General features: G+C 37.8%; 2 protein-coding genes across 2 annotated transcripts; both read left to right on the top strand.

Moving 5' to 3' along the window:
• LOC109826944 (GRF1-interacting factor 1-like) lies at positions 3619 to 15702 on the top strand. The gene is made up of 3 exons (XM_020393954.1): positions 3619 to 3849; positions 14254 to 14330; positions 15428 to 15702. Exons 1-3 carry the CDS (start codon positions 3766 to 3768, stop codon positions 15528 to 15530), a joined length of 264 nt encoding a protein of 87 aa, XP_020249543.1. The 5' UTR covers positions 3619 to 3765; the 3' UTR covers positions 15531 to 15702.
• LOC109836807 (GRF1-interacting factor 1-like) lies at positions 15835 to 16554 on the top strand. The gene has a single exon (XM_020404824.1). It carries the CDS (start codon positions 15835 to 15837, stop codon positions 16237 to 16239), a length of 405 nt encoding a protein of 134 aa, XP_020260413.1. The 3' UTR covers positions 16240 to 16554.

Raw genomic sequence — 22174 nt, 5'->3', positions numbered from 1 at the left:
ACTCTCTAGGTTACACGATCCCACAACCCAATTATACTATGAATGTAAGTATAATAAGCTCAATGGTTGTGTGTGTGTAAACAAAGAGAAATAAATCAAAACTAAACTCAAGATAATTCTAGCTTAATAACAATGAAAATCAAATATATAAAAGAGCTAGAAATAGAGTTTAGAAAATTTCTTAATAGATCAAGAGATCAAGGAAGAGTAGTTGGATGCTCAAGCACCAATAGGATCTCCTCAATCTCTGGTGAAATTGATTTCACAAACTCAAACTCTCAAATGCTTAAAAGCTTCTTAAACAAAAAAACAAAATAAGCTTAAACCCTTGTTAAACTCTTTTAACATATTCTCTTAGTAGCTTGTGAAGGATGAGAGCAAGGGGGTATATATAGCCACTCAAAACCTCAGCCAAAAACCCAACAGAAATGACCAAAAAGCCTAAGGAAAACAGCTCAGGAAAAGAGCTGTTGGAACCTGATTGACAGATCGGCGGTCGACCGTAGAAAATGCGCGGTCGACCGCTAGCAGCTGCAGATCAGAAACAGAGCTTTGGCTCTGGACATCAGCCGGTCGACCGTAGCGGTCGACCGCGAAGCTCTCTGGATTGCATCCGATTGACCGTCACGGTCGGCCGCGAGACATCAAAAAACAATTTTGAGTCTCTGGACTCAAGGGCGGTCGACCGCAAACTGACATATGACAATTACAAGTTTGAAACAGTTTTTCTGACTTTAAAACCCTGTTTAAAAATATCAAACAAATTTAGAAAAATGTAAAACTTTGAAAATGATTGTAGACATGATAATACACATGCTACAAAAACTGGTTTTCAAAAAGCATCTCCCAAATGAGAAATCTCCTCATTTTATAAAATAGTCCAAAACATGAAAATGTAAACATATGAGTTTTGACATTTTAGCTTAACCATGTTTTGAAATATTACAAAATGATTATATAGACTTAATAAAAGATGTATATGATTTTTATTATGTCCATAAACCAAGAAAACAATATTTTCACAAAATTGCATATTATGCAAACATTTCAAAAGTAAATATGATTTTATTAAACTAAATAAAATTAAAATCATATATATGCATGTAAGTATGAAACAAAAATATATTTTTTATGAAACAAAAATATGTTTTCTAATTATATTCAATTGTTTCATATTAAAACTTTAAAACTATCAAACCAAAACATGTATGTATATATATAACTATATATATATACAAAATCAAAACGTGTATGTGTGTATATGATTGAGCTTAAAGTACTAACACACATAATATAAAACCTAAAACTAAATTTATCCAAGCTTGTGATCTTCAATGAAGCTCTATCTTGGTACACTTGCGAATGAAGCTTGAACTTGAATCTTTAACTTTGAATTACGTAGGCTTCACTCCATAATTCCGCCAACCTCCACTGGATATGATCGTGAATGCGCAATTCCATCCATCCTCCAACACGTTGTTTGTCTACAATAAATAGAAATACACAAATACTAGACAAACAACATTAGTGGTAAATTGTTTGTTAAACATCATCAAAACAAAGAGGCCAACATCTTCTTCTGGATTAATAGTCTGTTTGATATCGGACACCAACACTACTTTATCCCCCTATTACAAAACACTCTCTAAGGTGATCCTAGACCAAAATTTGAATTTTGAATTGGAATAGGAAAATATGAAAATTTCTTTGAATTTGAAGTATTTAGAAATACGACATTATATATTATCCATAAATCGTTGACTTTAGCATTAATTAGTGGGGTTTTAGACCGATTTTTTTTTTATGACAAGGGAAACTTGGTCACCCCAGCTTAGTTTAACTCCTTCGGAGCCCCGCCAGCTTTAGACCGATTTGGACAGGGGCGGATCCACCCTTGTTCAAGGTGGTTCACTTGAACCACCTCAGATTTTCAAGAAACCTTATATATTATATATATCAGTAACAATACAAAACATATCTACAGCCTAGTGGTCGAAGTTGGTTAAGAACTTATGCAAGAGATCTGGAGATTGAATCTCCTAGCCTTCAAAACTTTAATTTTTAACTTAACTTTTCTATTTTATGCTTCTTTTCTTTTTTTTCTTCCCCTATATTTCTTTTTTTCTTCTTTTTCTTTCTTTTTATCCCTTTGTTCCGTCTACTCCTTTAAGGCTTTCTATAAAATTTTTTTATATATATAAGCCAAATCATTGCTTAAAAAAAGAAAATTTTCCCCTTTTAATAACTCTTTCTTTATTATTTTTTCTCTATTATTTGAAAAAAAATTAGTGTGTATTTTGAACCACCACTGAAAACGTCGTAGATCCGCCACTGGATTTGGATCTTCGTTTTTTACGTTTTTTTAACATAGACTGCTCAATTTGTTGCAGCAACACAATCCTCTAAAAGTTACACCAATTTCTCAAAGAAATCCTCTATTTTTTTTTATTAGAACAGCAGGCGTGCTCATTAATTCATCCGGATTTTATTGTCTGAATCTTATCATGCAATAGCCCTAATGTATTTCCCGTACTAAAAGTAATTAGCGATATTTCCATTGTACTTAATAGGTTGTCTCCTGCCATTTTTAAAATATTTTTACTTTGGAGTCATTACTTTTTACCGAGCTCTTCTATCTACAATTTTATAGCAAAGCCCTCCTAAAATTTAAAAACCGAGGACCTAGATGTTGCATTCGTAGCTTTCCCCAAACCCACGACCTCCCTGCGCGACTTGTCGTATCACTTCCGCATGACAGAAATAGAAAGCATCCAATTCTCGTCACCTCCCGTACACTCACTTCCACTCATCTCTAACGTAAAAACACTAAAGCCAACGGTTAGATAGCTGGCTTTATAGTGATTAGATCCCCGTTAAAAAGCAACAAGACAAGGTGAGGGAAAATAAATTAAATTCTCTCTGAAGAAATTTTCTTCTTTTTAAAAACCCAAATTAATTTATTTTTTAAATGCACCAATTACAAAGTTATTTTAAAACCAACTTCCTATACTTTTAAGTATTGTTTATGGCATTTAAAAAATACAACAACTTGCTCCAAAGTATACAAAACTAAATGAAACGATAAGAAAAATGACTGAGCCATCTATTTTTTTCATTTTTCCGAGTGAAAAGCAATCTGAAATTACCTTGAAAGTGTATATTGCTATATTTATTTTAACAATTGTTTCACTTTCTTAAATTTTATATTAGGTTGATTGAAAGTGAATTATAAAGATAGAAAAATTGTTTTCTATTATATTTCCTTATTATTTAATTTTAATTATATTTACTTTATATTGTTCACTTTTCATGATTAAACAAGCATAACTTAAGACAAAAAGAATGTCACATTAGCTGTCACCTTAATTTCAATTACTTGCTGTCTATCGTCAAAAAAAGATTTGTAAATAGAAAATAACAATAAATTAATTCTTAAATAATTACTTCCCCCAATTTTTTATTTGTAATTACTTTCTGCTTGCTAAGCACTCCCTTGCTAGTGAAATATAGAAACTGATACAGAAACAATCCATTAAGAAAGATTTTAAAGTGGATGGTCTTCAAAATAAACTGTGCTAAAGAGTTGGGTTTATAAATAAAAGCCCAGAAAGAAAAAAACCCCCCAACTCCTGCTTCCCTCGAACACTTCACATTGTTCTTTCAGTCCTTTGAAAGACACACAGAGAGAAAGTTGTAGAGAGAGAAACTACAGAGAGGAACTACACAGAGAAAGGTTGAGTCTTTGTTAAGAGAGAGAGAGAGAGAATGCAGCAGCACCTGATGCAGATGCAGCCCATGATGGCAACCTACGGTTCACCGAATCAGGTCACCACCGATATCATTCAGCAGGTCTCTCTCTCTCTCTCTCTCTCTCTCTTCTTTCTCTCTCTTTAATGATGTGGGGCTGGCTTATTTTGGGAAAAAAGATGGTCTCTCTCTCTCTCTCTTCTTTCTCTCTCTTTAATGATGTGGGGCTGGCTTATTTTGGGAAAAAAGATGAGATTTTTATGGCTAAAGATGGGATTTTTTTGGGTTGTCTGAATGACCCATTTCAAAATGTGGTGGCTTGTTGGGGTTTTTTCAAGGTTTCTTTGTGAATGGGTTTGTTGTGTTTTGCTCAATCTCATTGCCTCTCAAATTGGTGAGTGTTTTTTTTTACTGGATTTTAAAAAAAAATTTAACTGCAGCAGTTTAATGTTTTTGTTTTTATTTTTATTTTTATTTTCAAGTGGGAAAGCTTTCTAAAATGGGTTGGTATTGTTCTTGAAATAAGCAAGTCGTTTTTTCATAAAAATAAGTTTTTGATGGAAGAGTTTGGGGTTTATGTAGGGTTTTGTTGCTGGTGAGATCCAGGTCGTGATGTTTCTAAATCAATTTGTATACTCTGAACAGGCCATCAACTTTGTTTGTTTGTTCTTTTCTCATATCTTTATAAAAATATTTCTATTTTTATCCTATTGCCAGTACCCTTGTGGTCTAGCAAATCCCTCTTTGTTGATGTTACTGTTGATACTGTATACTCTAATCTCGCTGTCTGAGATCACAGAGATCATGGGATCGCTGTCTTTGATTTTTGCACGTCTCTTTCCCCTTTGAAAGGGGTTAGTGATTATATTGTTGGATTTAAATCTAATTAAATCTATTTGTGGGCACATATGATTAATCAATGTGTATTGCTATCTTTAAAGATAGCCCACTTAAAGTGATCAATCAATTTGGGTTAATGGGTATTTAAATAAATCATATGGTTATATGTGCAGATACCAGGTTGTAAGGGGCTGTTCGTTTCGCAAAAGAGAAAGGGAAATCAAAGAATAGGAAACCTATTTCCTATTATAATTGTTTTGAGGTTGTTTGGTTGGTTTAAAAAAAATGAAATTATAAAATAGGAGATGGGATGAGATGAGTTGTCACCTTATTATTGGATGATGTGAGTGATTTTTAAAAAAAATTGTTTTGATGTTGTTTGGTTGGTTAAAAAAATAAGGAAATGAATTGGAGGTATATTATTGGATGATGTTTTGATGTTGTTTGTGTTTGGTTCGTTTTTAAAAATAAGAAAATAGATGAGATGAGTATTGGATGATGTTTTGATGTTGTTTGTGTTTGGTTCGTTTTTAAAAATAAGAAAATAGATGAGATGAGTTGGAGATATATTATTGGATGATGTGACACATACTTAAGGAAATCAATTTCTTGTTTTTTTTTGAGGAAATGAATGGAAAGGAAGGTTTAATGAGATGAGATGAGTTGTCACAATATTATTGGATGATGTGTGTGATTTTTAAAAATGAGATAAGAAGAGATGTGATGAGTTGGATGATGTGACACATTTCTTTTGTTTGGTTTATTTTTAGAGGTAAGAAAAGAGATGAAATGAGATGAGTTGGATGATAAAAATAATATTTTATTAGATGTTATGGGTGAGTTTTAGGGATGGAAATGGGTAAAAATATTATTTTATTAATTTCCTTGTACCGATTTCCTTTTCTTTGATTTTAGGAAACCAACCAAACGGGCCCTAATTGTAATTTGATGAGGGGTCAAATTACAAATGTATAACACCTATATATATGGGGTTATGGTCCCTAATCTAGGGTTAACCACTCTCATTCTCTTAGCCCCATCTAAAGAGAGTCATAAGGGAGAAACCCTAAGATTAAAAGATCATCAAAACCCTAACTCAGATTTAAGTTATGGATTCAGGTATAAGTTTCCACTCTTAATGTTTATTTTCTATGATTTAATCACGTTTATGTCCTTCACGTAGTATCAGAGCCACCCGTGATTAATTCTTAGGGGTTTAAGTTTCTAAAAATTGGGTTTTTTAATCTTGAATCTTTGTTTTCAGAACTGTTCACGGATGAACAGTAAAAGTTTATTTTTTGGTTGAATTTTCTTTCGTTTTTGGGATCTATAGCACTCATGAACTGTAAAGTTCAATTCTTTTTGGTTTGATTCCATTTTTTGAGGCTTGGATCTGAATGATTGAGTTCAAAATCGAAAGAAAAATGGATTTTTTGCTTTGGTTCATCATCTTTCTCCAACTGCTCGCCGGAGTTGAATCGACGGCAGACCCACTGTCAGTGGTGGCGGCGGTTTTCAGATCGAAACCCAAAAAGGGGTTCGTTAGCTGCAGCCCAAACGGCGGCGGCGGTTCAGTTCTAAACCCTAATGAGTGAAAGGAAAATTAGGGCAAGAGGAGGAGGTTACCTCGATTTTGGGCGAGGTTCGTGCTCGATTTCAGGTGAGCTTCGTGCTCAGTTCAAGCAAGCCTCGGGCTTAAAAGCTTCAACGAACCTCGTGTTTGTTTTCTGACGAGCCTCGTGCTCGACTCCAGTTAAACCTCGTGTTCTAACTCTTGATGAACCTCGTGCTCAATTTTAGCGAACCACGTGTTCGAATTCAGTGAACCTCGGGTTCAACTCAAGTAAGATCAAACCTCGTTGTAGACGAGCTCGACGTTCGGATCTCAGGCAAACCTCGGGTTCGAAATCGAGCTTTAGATCTACTCGAGTTTCGTCTGCTCATCTGGGAACTTCAGGCGAGCTCTTCAAGGGTCGAGCGTCAGCTGAGCTTCGGCTTGGGTGCTTGACCTTCGTCGGCTCAATTGGGAAGTTCACTCGAGCCTTGTGCTCATTTTCAGGAGAGCTTCGGCTCTGTATCGAGCCTCGTGTTCACTGCGGTCGAGCTTCGGCCTCCCCTCTGACTAACTTCGGTTCGTGTTCGGTGCAGGGGAGAGTTAGCAAAGCTTCGGCCTTTTTTTTAAGACAAACCTGGATTTTTTATTGTTGTGTTGGTTCGTTGGCTAAAAGGAAAACGAAGGCAACTCCTTCTTTTGGGGTTTCTGGTTCTTTGGTTGGACTAGGGCACAAGCCCACTTAAGTCTCTTAAGTTTTTTTAGGTCTGGACTTGAATTTATCTAATTGAGTCCATTTGGTTATGGGCCTTCAATTAATTTTGGTTTAATTGAATATTTCAATTAAAACTTGTGTGCCCTTGTTTAAGTATGGGCCCAATTTTAGTATGCTTAATTTAACTAATTAAGCAATGAGACCCTATTTAAGCTATGAAAATTTAAATTAATTTAATTTAAATTTAATTTGGTAGTTAATCAATTATTTAATTCAAATATTATGACACTAAGGTATTAAGGTTGTTTCTTACTCCAATTGATTAATTAAAACAAGAAGTTACCAAAGTAACCTCTCTTGTGTAGATTGTTCATGAGAAATGTGATATGTTTGTGTGTATGTTTTCGTGTAAATATTTAATCGGCCAAAAGGAAGGTTAATATTTATTTAGACTGCATACACATCTGCGATGATAATTGTGTGACAATTATAAGGTCTATATGTAAATAATGAATCGATCCAAAGATAGTTTCATTATTTGACATGAGTTATTGTCTATGTTTGATCATTGCAATAATGTATCACTAACAATTAATATTACTGTCTAAAGACTTGATATTAATGTTGTGTCGGATATCTTGAGATGGGATTTGTCATTCTTTGAATTTTATTGATTACTAATTAATGTTAAAATCCTTTGTTTATTTCAGCTAATGCATCTGCTGCAATAATTTCTGCTAACATCAATTCAATTCCCATGCTTAATGGGACTAATTTAAAGGTTTGGAAGAGAACATATTAATTGTTCTTGGCTGCATGGATCTGGACCTTGCATTAAGAACTGAACAATTCTAACCTCTCAATGCGAATAGCACTCCTGATGCAAAGAAGGAGTATGAGAAATGGGAGCGTTCAAACCGCATGAGTCTTATGATCATTAAGCGCGATGTTCCGAAAGCCTTCAGGAGTATAGAATCCGAAGGGATTACTAATGCCAAAGATTTTCTTGTCGAAATTGAGAAACGTTTTGCGAAAAACGATAAGGTAGAAACAAGCACGATTTTAGCTCATTTGATTTCGATGAAGTATAAGAGCAAAGAAAATATCAGGGAATATATTATGGAAATGTCTCATATTGCTTCAAAACTTAAGACGCTTAAACTCGATCTTTACGATGAGTTATTGGTGTATCTGGTTCTGTTGTCTCTTCCTGCACAGTTCAGTCAGTTCAAGGTCAGCTATAACTGCCAAAAGAAAAAATGGACTCTAAATGAGCTCATTTCATACTGTTTGCAAGAAGAAGACAGGTTGAAGCAAGATAAGACAGAAAGTGCTTATTTAGCATATGCCTCTAAGGATAAGAGCAAGAAAAAAAAGATTGATAATGAAGCTGCTAAGGGTTCAGTTCAGAAGAAACAATATAAGGATAATTAGAGTTGTTTCTTCTGTAACAAGCCTGGATACGTAAAGAAGGATTGTACCAAATATCACGTCTGACGTGCTAATAAGGGTACGCTCCTTACTTCAGTTTGTTCTGTGGTTAATTTAGCTTCAGTACCTAGAAATATTTGGTGGTTAGACTATGATGCTACTACTTATATAAGTATTTCTATGCAGGGTTGTCTGAGCTATCGAAACCCAAGTGATGTTAAAAGACACATCTTTGTGGACGACAGACAATCGGTAGATATTGAGGCAATTGGGCATTTTAGGTTACTATTAGGAACTGGTTCTTATTTGGACTTAAAAGATACTTTTGTAGTATCGTCTTTTAGACGAAATTTGATTTTTGTTTCTGTATTGGACAAATCAGGTTATCATTGTTCATTCGAAAACAGTCAATTCAGTTTATCTTTTAATTCAAATGTTGTGGGAACTAGTTACTTGAGTACTTATGACAACCTATGTTTGCTTGATACAATTGCTTCTTATAATGAATTCTTGCATGTGGAATCACGTGGTACTAAGTGTAAATTAAATAAGGAAAATTCAGCGATATTATGGCATAAGCGTTTGGGTCATATCTCAAAAGGTAGAGTTGAGCGATTTGTGTCTGATGGCATTTTGGATTCCATTGATTTTTCAGATTTCAACGTATGTGTTGAATGTATTAAGGAAAAACAGACCAAAGTTAAGAGATTATGTGCCAACAGATCTTCAGAAGTCTTAGATTTAATACATACAGATATTTGTGGGTCATTTCCTACGGCATCCTGGAATGGTCAATACTATTTTATATCATTCATAGACGATTACTCACGTTATGGGTATCTATATCTCATTCATGAGAAATCTGAGTCTCTAAACATGTTCAAAGCGTATAAAGCTGAAGTTGAGAATCAACTCAACAAAAGAATTAAAACCGTTAGATCTGATCGTGGTGGTGAGTACTACGGAACATATGATGGTTCAGGTAAACAACGTTCAGGATCATTTGCTAGATACCTAGAGAAATACGGTATCGTCCCACAGTACACCATGTCAGGTTCACCTAGCATGAATGATGTAGCTGAAAAACGAAACAGGACTCTTAAGGATATGGTAAGAAGTATGATTGTTCATTTTTCTTTTCCAGAGTCACTCTGAGGAGAAGCACTAAAGGCAGCAGCTTATATTCTAAACAGAGTACCAAGTAAAGCAGTTGCTAAAACACCTTATGAGTTTTGAACTGATCGAAAACCCAGTTTAAAGCACTTACATATTTGGGGATGTCCAGCTGAGACAAGGTCTTATAGGCCAAATGAAAAAAAATTAGACTTCAAAACAATTAGCAGTTACTTTATTGGATATTCTGAACGTTCTAGGGGTTATAAGTTTTATGATCCCACACTCAGGAATATCTTTGAGATGGGGACAACAACATTCTTTGAGGATGTTGAGTTTGGAGGGAGAAATAAGGTTAGAGACATTGCTTTTGAGGAAGAATTGGCTTCAAATCCAATCCATACAATTACTTTGGATAATATTCAGGTTCTTATACCTGCTGTTGCTCAAGAAGTAAATCCGGAATCTCAAGATGATAATGTTGAACAACTTCCTGTTCCAGAAGAACAAACTCAACAACCTCAAGAACCAGTGTCATTAAGGAGATCCACGAGAGAAAGGAGAAATGTTATTCCGGATAATTATATTGTATTTATCCAAGAACATGAGGAAAGTAATAGAATGTTGGAAGATGATCCAATCAACTTCTTTCAGGTCATGAAAAGTTCTAATTATTAACAGTGGATTGATGTCATGAATGAAGAGTATAAGTCTATGCAAGACAATAAAGTTTGGGAACTTATCCCATTACCATAAGGTGCAAAATCAATTGGTTGTAAATGGATTTTTAAAACCAAGCGGGATGCAAACGGTAATATGGAGATGTATAAGGCACGTCTTGTAGCTAAAGGCTTTACTCAAAAGGAAGACATTGATTATACATAGACTTTCTCTCCGGTTTCATCGAAATACTTTTTTAGAACAATCATGTCACTTGTTGCTCATTATGATCTTGAGTTACATCAGATGGATGTTAAGACTGCATTTCTCAATGGCGATATTGATGAGATGATTTATATGGTGTAACCAGAAAACTTTGTGACAGGAGACCCAAAGAATATGGTTTGTAAATTAAGAAAATCCATCTATGGACTCAAGCAAGTTCCTCGTCAATGGTATTACAAGTTTTAACAAATAATTATCTCGTTCGGTTTTGAGATGAACATTGTTGATGACTGTGTATATTACAAGTTCAGTGGGAGTAAGTATATTTTTCTGGTTTTGTATGTTAATGACATATTGCTTGCCACTAATGATATAGACATGTTGCACGAAACCAAGAGATTTCTATCAAAAAATTTTGAGATGAAAGATCTTGGGGACGCCTCTTTTATATTAGAAATCCAGATACATCGAGATCGCTCTCGGGATATTCTTAGATTATCACAAAAGAGCTATATCGATAAAGTACTTAAAATGTTTGGCATGCAAGACTGCAGACCAGGAGACATCCCTGTGGCTAAAGGAGACAAGTTTAGTCTCAATCAGTGCCCTAAAGGAAACCTTGAAATTCAGGAAATGCATAAGATTCCTTATGTTTGGGTTGTAGGAAGTTTAATGTATGCTCAGGTGTGTACGCGTCCGGATATTGCGTACATTGTTGGGATGTTAGGCAGATACTTAAGCAATCCTGGTATGGATCATTAGATCGCAGTCAAAAAGGTTATGAGGTATCTTCAGAAAACAAAAGATCATATGCTCACATACAAAAAATCAGATCAGCTGGAGGTCATTGGGTATTCTGATTCTGATTTTGCTGGATACTAAGATAGCAGAAAGTCTACATCAGGCTATATTTATATGTTAGCAGGAGGAGCTATATCATGAAAAAGTGTCAAACGGACACTTGTAGCTTCCTTCACTATGGCAGCAGAATTTGTAGTTTGCTATGAGGCATCCAATCAGGGAATATGACTGCGAAATTTTATCACGGAACTGCGCATTCTGGAAAATATTGAATAACCACTAAGGCTATATTGTGATAATAAATCTGCAGTAATGTATTCTAATAACAACAGAAGCTCAACTAAGTCAAAACATATTAACATTAAGTTCCTGGTTGTGAAAGAAATGGTACAGAATGGACAGATATCCATAAAGCATATTAGGACAAACTCCATGATAGCTGATCCTCTTACTAAAGGATTATCACCTAAGGTCTTTCATGAGCATACTGTTCATATGGGTGTGGTATTATTTGAGGATATCATGATTTAGTGGGAGTTTATGATTGTGGTGCTTTATGTTAGGTTATATTGTCTGATCAGAATAAAGTTTTCAGTTCATACACTCTGTTCCATAATGCTGAGGTTGACCTCACTAAAGTCTAAGGAAGGATTAGTTAAAAATAGACATGTACTGATCACATTGCATGTAATTTTCATGCTGCACATTCATGATTGATCTATGTCGTTTAATTGTATTGGTATATGTGACCATTGATGGGTTGAGTCACGATAAATATGACGAAGACCGCTTTGATCCTATACTGATATAGTCAATGGACGAGATTGTTCGGAAATACCTTTTCAGTGATAGCAATTTTGAGCTTATAAGGTTATACATAATTTAAGAAATCATATGGTGTCCAAGTGGGAGATTGTTGGATTTAAATCTAATTAAATCTATTTGTGAGCACATATGATTAATCAATGTGTATTGCTATCTTTAAAGATAACTCACTTAAAGTGATCAATCAATTTGGGTTAATGGATATTTAAATAAATCATGGGGTTATATGTGCAGATACCAGGTTGTAATTGTAATTTGATGAGGGGCCAAATTACAAATGTACAACACCTATATATATAGGGTTATGGTCCCTAATCTAGGGTTAGCCAACTCTCATTCTCTTATCCCTATCTAAAGAGAGTCATAAGGAAGAAATCCTAAGATTAGAAGATCATCAAAACCCTAACTCAGATTTAAATTATGGATTCGGGTATAAGCTTCCGCTCTTAATGTTTATTCTCTATGATTTAATCACGTTTATGTCCTTCATGTATGTTTATCCTCAATCGCAAAATCAAATGAGAATATGGGAGTTATGATGTTAGTTGCTGTCACGTTGGTAATGACTCGGCGTTTTGTTGATTGAGTTATGATGTTAGTTGATGTTTTTTTAGTGTAATCATATGATCTCTTGATCAGTAGTTGCTATCATTCACCAGCTAAAATAGTTTGCAATAGATATGGACAATATTGCTTGTATTATCGGACCTCTATTTTGTATTTGCCTCCTCCTTAGATGCTTGCGTTCGACCATCATTTTTCCTTTACTAGCATCAAATTTTTATTGCTCAACTTGTTCCATTTCTCTAGGTAACCTCATGTGTAGGAATGCATGAGATTTTATTTCTTATATGTGCATCAGAACAAGGTTTAGAGAAGCAAGCACCATATGTTTAGGCGTATTTCTCGAATGAGTCTTTGCTAACATAAAGTCTATAGAACACTAAGTCTATAAAATGTTATAAAAAATTTGTTTCAGTACATTAATATATGTTCAATGTAATGTCAACCTACAAATTTGGCTCAAGTTCCTGATAGGTATGAATGGGAAGGAGACTACCAAATGGCTAAAAATGTCAATTGGCATGTAGGAAAAGCTGCCTTATCAGTCATGCAACCAATGAGTAACTTTCGATAGTCTCCTAGATCAAAATAGAAACCACCATTTAGTAAAGAGTTTCTCTTGATGAGGGAAAAACCTTATTAAAGTTGTACATTCTGCGTGATCCCATTTCAGGATAAAAATGAATGAAAATGAGGTAAATAGTATATCTTCTCTCTATTGAATTTATGAATGAGAAATATATAACCCATAATAACCGCAAGATGCGTTCATGAACAAAATGGTATATCACCACTCCAAAATGAGGATTATCAGCCTGCCAGAAATTAAAAAAATAACCTGTATGCTGAATGGATAAATATAATAGTGGTATAGGCACTGGTTCAGTCTTTTTTCTATGTTGTACACGTGTATCGAAATGCACTTTTCACGCATCACTGTGTTCCCTACTTTAGTAAGTCTGTTATTGAGTTCTATGGCATATTTATTACACGGTAGCATATGTGATGGTGCAGACTAGATGTTTTCATGGTACAAATAATTTTAGATTAAAAGATGTCATTTGACCCCATCAAACTTTCGCCAAAGGAAAACCATGGTAAGCGTGATACCCCTAATCTGCTAGGATCTTGCAACTCTTTCAAACACTAAGCTACATACTTACTCATTGTTATTACGTTGAATGTGTCACAAATAGAATAATATGATTGCATTAACCTGTGGTTTCCTTTCATGTACTGCAGTGGTTTAGCTCAAAGCATATATATTTATTAGATTAGAAACTTAGAATAAGAAGGCACCTAGGTATTACATAAAACATTAAAGCATATTTCAATTCTTATCTTTCATATATTACATGCTCATCTCATGCTCCGTTTTCCTCTTTCACAAATTCAGCTGTCCTTTCTTTATCTACATTCAATGTTAAATTAGATAGTGTTGAACTGGTTAGCGTTCAGAACCTAATTTAACAACTACTGGAAGTTTGTCCATTTAATGTCTTTCTATCTTGCAAGGTTTTAGACGTTAATCATCAGAAAACGTTTCAGCCATCTGTTATAATTTTTTACGTAGACTAATGAATAAGTAGACAAGTTTGACTTGTTTGTTGTCATACTCAAATACTGCTTGGATGGAATCATGGAATCTTATCTTAACATTTCCTGAGTCCATTTCTAAGTAAGACTTTTGCTGTTTTGTTATATTCCATTTTGCTGCTTATAGCTTGCTTCTCTCAACGACGATTGATAGTTTTGGTGATTCCGCTTTTGCATTTTGCAGTATCTGGACGAGAACAAGCAGTTGATTCTGGCTATTCTTGAAAACCAAAATTCAGGAAAAGCTGATGAATGTGCTGAGTAAGTCTTGTAATTTGATTATCTTTATTAAACTAAACTCTGCCTCCAAGATCATCACATCATTTTTGTCATGTTTGTAATGAGTTTGATTCGAAACTTCAGTGTTTTGTAATAGCTTCATGGTCAACTGAGGCACATGCCCAGATTAGGCTTATGCTTAAGGACCTCTTTTTCTTTGACTGGAAGTGTTAATTTAAGCCAATAAGCCTAGATGAGGTTCCATGATTGTGGACATCATTTTGGTGTTAAAAGTAGAACGAAGCTTGGTCTATTTGACTCCTAATTTTATATGTCGCAAGATTTGTTGTTGGTATTATCATTTTAAAACGTGCCTAAAGGTTTTGATGAATACTGGATTTTCAGAACCGAGTGTTCCGTAATGCTTATTAGCAGCAGTTAAACAAAAAACTATTGTCCATAGAACCTTCTGTGTAGTGCTAAAGATTGATGAATACTGGATGTTCACAGCTGAGTGTTCCTCTTTTAGTTATACTGGATTTTTCAGTTTAACGATGAATAATTCCTCCCTGGACTAGAGACAGGTTCTCTCTCAATATGTTAGGAGTCACCATGTGATGCATCTTTCTTTTGTTATTTTGGCTTAATTGCTTTTAGAATACCTCAGTGTAGTTGATTGTTGAGAGAGCATACGAATGCATATGGTTTGGTTGTAACCATACATTCCCAGCCGCTTAATATAGTTAACCTAAAACTGTGATGGTTATGATGACAATATTATGCTCGTGACAAAATAGCACTTGAAGCATGACCTCTACATAACAGTAAATCCAGCCTTGTTTATTTTGGTCTACAACTTGCCTGCTATACAAAATGGAAATTTACACCAGATATCGGAATTTATTCATGTTGGTTTTATTACCTAAAACTGGTGAGAGAAGTTTGATATTCAAGCGTAATGTGCAGCTAAGGGTTAAGTTAATAATCTGAGGAATATCCGGAAACTGACATTAGTTCAGAAGATGTGGGGTCTACTTCATTATGAAAATTTATGTCATATAGCACGCATGTTGTCATTTACTCAAACCATCTTGACAAGATATTCATTTTCTATCATTTGAATCTATCTCTGGTCACAGGAATCAGGCTAAGCTTCAGAGGAATCTGATGTATCTTGCAGCCATTGCGGATAGCCAGCCCCAAGTTCCTACCATTGCTCAGGTATATATTGGTATTGGCTAACATCAATTATCGGTAGGGTTATTTTCAGATGCACTCTCTATAGTTAGGGGGCTGTAGCTGGTTATCACCCATGTTCTAGTTTATTAGCACACACATACATCTTTTCATTGGTATTTTTTCAGTTTTGAAACTTCGTTGGGAAATGTATCATGGCCAGAGTTGGACATTTGCTAAGAACATTTCCACATGATTCCTGTGGATGTTTAAAAACCAACAATAAGAAGTATGCAATCGAAAGATCAGTGGCTGTTTGTGCTAATAGAATAGAACAACAGTGATAAGCTACTATACGTCCATAGTACAAATGGATGTATTTGCAAACAGAGCCAACGCTGTTGCTGCTATGCAATCAAGTGCTCGCTACATGCAACAACACCAAGCAGCTCAACAGATGACCCCTCAATCTCTCATGGCTGCTCGCTCCTCAATGCTCTACTCACAGTCCCCAATGTCTGCACTCCAGCAGCAACAGCAGCAAGCAGCAATGCATAGCCAGCTCGCCATGAGCTCCGGAGGCAACAACAGCAGCACCGGAGGATTCACCATTCTTCATGGTGAAGCTAGCATCGGAGGCAATGGCTCAATGACTTCTGGTGGAGTCTTTGGAGATTTTGGACGGAGCAGCGGCGGGAAGCAAGAGACTGGGAGCGAAGGGCACGGGACAGAGACTCCTATGTACCTGAAAGGCTCTGAAGAAGAAGGAAACTGAGATCTCTTGTGTGTGTCCCTGTGGCTTTTGTTTGTGAACTATCTTTAATTATCGGTATTAGTATAGGTAGTAGTAGACTCTATGGAGGGTTTTGTTGACTTTGTGTGAGTTGTTGGTGTTGTGGGATTGTGCTTTGAGAGCAACTAGCTTTTGTAAATTAGTAGGCTGAGGAGTTGTTAGTAGTGCTATTGAATGGGTTAGATGCTTCTCTTGCTGATATATGTTTGGTATTATGGTGGCTTACGACTATGAGCCTGTTAGTTGATGAATGTTGCTGCTAAATTACGGTGAAATTTTGATGGGGGCTTATTAGCACTCGAAGAGTACCTTATAGTTTGCCTACTTTGCACATGTGTACTCGCTTGTTTTTGGCAGCACTTGCATACCTAAAATTTTTAATTCTGCACTTTATTACCTTTTGTTATGCAAATATTGTAGGATTTTCCTTGAATTTTCTCAGGTGAGGCTCACAAGCTTAGTTTTGTATCTGGCATACTGTCCCATGTTGAGGATGGATTGAGTTGCTGAAATCAATAGAAGGCTAGGAAGAAGTGTTGGTCTTGAAAGTGGAGACCCAAACCTAGAATCAAAATCAACAATCACATGAAAATTCAAGACAGACCATGGGTGTGGTCTGCACCACACCAGGGTGTGGTAGAATCTGTCCTGTCTGTCATGGGTGTGGTCTGCGCCACACCAGGGTGTGGTAGAGTCTGTCATGTTTGCCATGGGTGTGGTTTGCGCCACACCAGGGTATGGCAGAGTCTGCTCTGTCTGCCATGGGTGTAGTCTGCGCCACACCAGGGTGTGGCGACTCGTTTTAGAATCCTAATCTGTTTGGGACTGTGTTTTGTTATAAATAGAAACACGTCCCTTTAGGGTTTAAGAGAGAAAAGGAGCACGAAAAAAAGAGGGTTTTGAGGGCTCTTTGAGGTTAGAAATCTTAGAGAGAGAGACCAATTGTAAGCATTGTAATCTTCTTCAAGTAATCAAAGAATTGTGTGGTGTGGCTCCCGAGGACGTAGGCACGTTGCCGAACCTCGTTAAATCTGGTGTGTTCTTTCTTGTTTACTTTCCTACAAGTTTTTATCTTTGATTTGTGGTGAATTTCTTTCTTGCTCAACTCTCAAACACAAGATCCGGAAGGGTACGGATTTGATTTGATTATTTCGAATCCCCAACAACTGGTATCAGAGCTTCGTTCAGCAATTTGTGTGAAAGAGAGCCATGTCAGAGGAAATCAAATCAAAGATTGAAAAGTTTGACGGTTCAGACTTCGCCTACTGGAAGTCGCAGATGGAGGACTACCTGTACCAGAAGGACTTGTATCGCCCGTTGATGGGCAAGGAAAAGGGAAAGAAGAAGGAGGAGTCAGATGGTGATTGGGAGGTACTGGATAGGAAAACTCTAGGGCAAATCCGGTTGTCGCTCGCCAAATCAGTAGCCCACAATATTCTGAAGGAGAAGACGACGGTGGGGCTTAAGGAAGCGCTCGCGAAGATGTACGAGCAACCGTCGGCAGCAAACAAGGTGCATCTAGTCAAAACTCTTTTCAACCTCAAAATGGCAGAAGGACGGTCCTTCACGATGCATCTCAGCGAGTTCAACACAATTGTTGATCAGCTTATCTTCGTGGACATCACGTTTGATGACGAAGTGCAAGCCCTATTGATTCTATCGCAGTTGTCTGATAGTTGGACAGGTTGTGTGACGGCAATCAGCAATTCGGCGGGGAAGGAGAAATTGAAGCTGAATGAGGTTGTTAGCATGATTCTATCCGAGGAGGTTAGAAGGAAATCGTCCGAATCAGAAGGTTCAGGTTCAGCTCTAAGTTTCGAGCAGAGAGGCAGAAGCCAGAAGAAAGGAAACCAGAACAGGAATCGGTCGAAATCAGTAAAGAAGAGGTCGAACTCGAAGGTTAGACCTATCAAAGGAAAATGTTGAAACTATGGCCAGGAGGGCCATATGTCTTGAGTCTGCAAAAGTCCAAAGAAGAATGCGGGTGAGCAGGAGGCTCATATCGTGCAAGATACCTTGATTCTTGCAATGGACAGCGACTCGGATTCTTGGGTCATCGATTCAGGAACCTCTTTCCACGCCACTGCTAACAGGAAACTATTTCAGAATTATATAGCAGGGGACTTTGGAAAAGTATATTTGGGGAACAACGAGCCCTGTAATATTGTTGGAAAGGGTAAAGTGCAGATTCAGATGAAGGGCTCTAAGTGGACCTTGAAGAACATGAGACACGTGCCAAAACTGAAGAGGAATCTTGTTTCGGTGGGACAGCTTGGAGCATAAGGCTATGTTTCGACATTCACTAGGGATTCGTGGAGGATCTCCAACGGTACGATGATAGTTGCTCGAGGTAACAAACTAGGAACTCTCTACCTCACCTTACATGCGAGTGACACCCTCGCAATTGCAGCTGGCAAAGAGAGTACAGATCTATGGCACAACAGGCTAGGGCACATGAGCGAAAAGGGAATGAAGATTTTGCATTCACAAGAAAAGCTAGCCGGGATCGACGCCGTGGAAGTCGGGGTTTGTGAAGACTGCATCTTTGGAAAGCAGAAGAGGGTTAGTTTTCAGAAGGGTGGAAGGTCACCTAAGGCTCAGAAGCTAGAGTTGATTCATACAGATGTATGGGGTCCAGCCAGTGTGTCTTCTTTTGGCGGTTTGAGATATTATGTCACCTTCATCAACGATCACTCGAGAAAGGTGTGGATCTACTTCATGAAGCACAAGTCAGAGGTGTTTGGAATCTTCAAGAAGTGGAAGGCCATGGTGGAGAATGAGACAGGTCTGAAGGTGAAGTGTCTGAGATCAGACAATGGTGGGGAATATGAGCTGGAGGAGTTTAAGAGGTTCTGTGCTACGAATGGTATTCGGTTAGAGAGGACTACTCCAGGGACGCCGCAGCAGAACGGCATTGCAGAGATGATGAACAGGACCTTGACAGAGCGTGCCAGGAGCATGCGGTTACATGCAGGTCTGTCTTAAGACATTTTGGGCAGATGCAGTGCATACAGCAGCCTACCTTATTAATCACGGGCCATCAGTTCCATTAGATTTTGGGATTCCAGAGGAGGTTTGGAGTGACAAGAAGATAAATCTCTCATACTTGCGGGTATTTGGTTGCGTGGCTTATGTTCATATCAGTGACCATGTCAGGGATAAGCTAGAAGCTAAGTCACAGAAGTGCACATTCATTGGATACGGTATTGATGAGTTCGGGTATCGCCTTTGGGATGAGAAGAATAAGAAGATCATCAGAAGCAGGGACGTGATATTCAATGAGGAGGTGATGTACAAGAACAGGGAAAATACCAAGGATAGCCAAAGCAGTGGGAGTACCACTACGGATACAGGTGGATCCGAGTACATGGATTTAGAGGAACTTCCAGATAGGGGTGATGATGTTTGTTCTGATCAGAGAATGGAGAAGGTTCTAGGTGCAGAAGAAACTACCCAGGACGTGGAGCTTAGGAGGTCATCCAGGGTACCCAAACCAAATCCCAGATATCTTTCATCTCTTGACTACCTATTGTTGACAGATAGCGGTGAGCCGGAGTGCTATGAAGAGGCAATGCAAGTGAGTGAATCTCAGCAGTGGGAGCATGCTATGCAGGAGGAGATGGATTCTATACTCACTAATGAGACATGGGAGTTAGCCCATCTACCTGCACAGAAGAAAGTTTTACATAACAAATGGGTCTATCGGATCAAGCAGGAGAGTGATGGAAGCAAGAGATTCAAGGCTAGATTAGTAGTGAAGGGGTTTCAACAGCGGGAATGAGTGGACTACACGGAGATATTTTTCCCTGTTGTGAAACTCATAACCATCAGAGTGGTGTTGAGTTTGGTGGCTGCAGAAGACATTTTTCTTGAGCAGTTAGATGTGAAGACTGCCTTTCTTCATTGTGACTTGGATGAAGAAATATACATGAAGCAACCTGTTGGCTTCATTGAAGAAGGAAAGGAAGAGATGGTGTGCAAGCTCAAGAAGAGCTTATATGGTTTGAAACAGGCTCCGAGACAGTGGTATAAGAAGTTTGATAACTTCATGCAGAATAATGGCTACAAAAGATGCAATTCAGATCATTGCTGTTATTTCAAAATGTTCGAGTCCAGCTTCATTATTTTGTTATTATATGTTGATGACATGTTGGTAGCAGGACCATGTTTAGAGGAGATAAACTGTTTGAAGAAGCAGCTAGCAAAGGAGTTTGTAATGAAGAATCTGGGTGCATCGAAGCAGATTCTAGGGATGCGAATCAGTAGGGTTGAAGCTGAAGGGACATTAAGATTGAGCCAAGCTGAATACATTGAGAAGGTACTTCAGAGGTTCAACATGCATAATGCTAAAGTTGTTAGCACACCCCTTGGAAATCAGTTCAAGCTATCTGAGGAGCAATCGCCTAAGACAGATGCAGATAGAGAGCATATGAGCAGGGTGCCATATTCTTCGGCCATTGGGAGTCTCATGTACGCGATGATTTGTACGAGGCCGGACATCGCCCATGCAGTGGGAGTTGTGAGCATATTTGCAAGCAATCCAGGGAAGCAGCATTGGGAGGCCGTGAAGTGGATAATGCGGTACTTGAGAGGGACAACGAACAAGCCATTATGTTTCAGGAGGAAGGAGTTGGTGCTGCAGGGATACGTGGATGCGGACTTCACCGGTGATCATGATACGAGACAAAGCACCACGGGGTATGTTGATACCTTAGCGTCGACAGCAGTAAGCTGAGTCTCACGTCTGCAGAAGATTGTGACTTTGTCTACAACCGAGACTGAGTATGTCGCGGTGACTGAAGCAAGTAAGGAGATGATCTGGTTGAACGGGTGCTTGGAAGAATTAGATCTGAAGCAAGGGAGAGGAGTTCTTTATTGTGATAGCCAGAGCGCTATACATCTTGCTAAGAATCCAGTATATCATGCCAGAACGAAGCACATTGACGTCAAATACCATTTTATACGCTCGCTGGTTGAAGACGAAAAGTTACATTTGATAAAGATTTTGGGGAGTCAAAATCCGACAGACATGTTGACGAAGGCAGTCACCATTGAGAAACTGGAGTTGTGCGCAACTTCAATTGGCCTTCACGAGTAGAAGACGAAGGCGGAGCCACACTACGAGGATCGGCGAGATCGCCGGGATGTAAGTAGGAGAAGATGCTTGCGAGAAGGCGGAGTTCGGGAGAGCTCATTGATGGTGGTTTGATCTCCAAGTGGGAGATTGTTGGTCTTGAAAGTGGAGACCCAAACCTAGAATCAAAATCAACAATCACATGAAAATTCAAGACAGACTATGGGTGTGGTCTACACCACACCAGGGTGTGGTAGAAACTGCCTTGTCTGCCATGGGTGTGGTCTACGCCACACCAGGGTGTGGCAGAGTCTGTCCTGTCTGCCATGGGTGTGGTCTGCGCCACACCAGGGTGTGGCGACTCGTTTTAGAATCCTAATCTGTTTGGGACTGTGTTTTGTTATAAATAGAAACACGTCCCTTTAGGGTTTAAGAGAGAAAAGGAGCACGAAAAAAAGAGGGTTTTGAGGGCTCTTTGAGGTTAGAAATCTTAGAGAGAGAAAGACCAATTGTAAGCATTGTAATCTTCTTTAAGTAATCAAAGAATTGTGTGGTGTGGCTCCCGAGGACGTAGGCACGTTGCCGAACCTCGTTAAATCTGGTGTGTTCTTTCTTGTTTACTTTCCTACAAGTTTTTATCTTTGATTTGTGGTGAATTTCTTTCTTGCTCAACTCTCAAACACAAGATCCGGAAGGGTACGGATTTGATTTGATTATTTCGAATCCCCAACAAGAAGAACGAAACTAAAGATCTCTAGTGAGTGTTGTTGCAGGTCTTCTTCTAGCTCCATTAGGAAGCCCTAGCTAGTTGGATCTTTCTTCACTTATTTTTGGCGCTAGTCG

Source organism: Asparagus officinalis, chromosome 1 (genome assembly GCF_001876935.1).
Source record: "Asparagus officinalis chromosome 1, Aspof.V1, whole genome shotgun sequence".
Taxonomy (NCBI): Eukaryota; Viridiplantae; Streptophyta; class Magnoliopsida; order Asparagales; family Asparagaceae; genus Asparagus; species Asparagus officinalis.
This window is presented reverse-complemented; position numbering and strand designations above follow the sequence as displayed.

What these genes read in the sequence shown, in the direction of transcription:
- LOC109826944 (XM_020393954.1), top strand. Translation starts at nt 3,766, where the DNA reads ATGCAGCAGCACCTGATGCAGATGCAGCCCATGATGGCAACCTACGGT. An exon ending in CCACCGATATCATTCAGCAG is followed by an intron (nt 3,850 to 14,253) that starts GTCTCTCTCTCT and finishes TGCATTTTGCAG; the next exon opens with TATCTGGACGAGAACAAGCA. An exon ending in AAAGCTGATGAATGTGCTGA is followed by an intron (nt 14,331 to 15,427) that starts GTAAGTCTTGTA and finishes CTCTGGTCACAG; the next exon opens with GAATCAGGCTAAGCTTCAGA.
- LOC109836807 (XM_020404824.1), top strand. Translation starts at nt 15,835, where the DNA reads ATGGATGTATTTGCAAACAGAGCCAACGCTGTTGCTGCTATGCAATCA.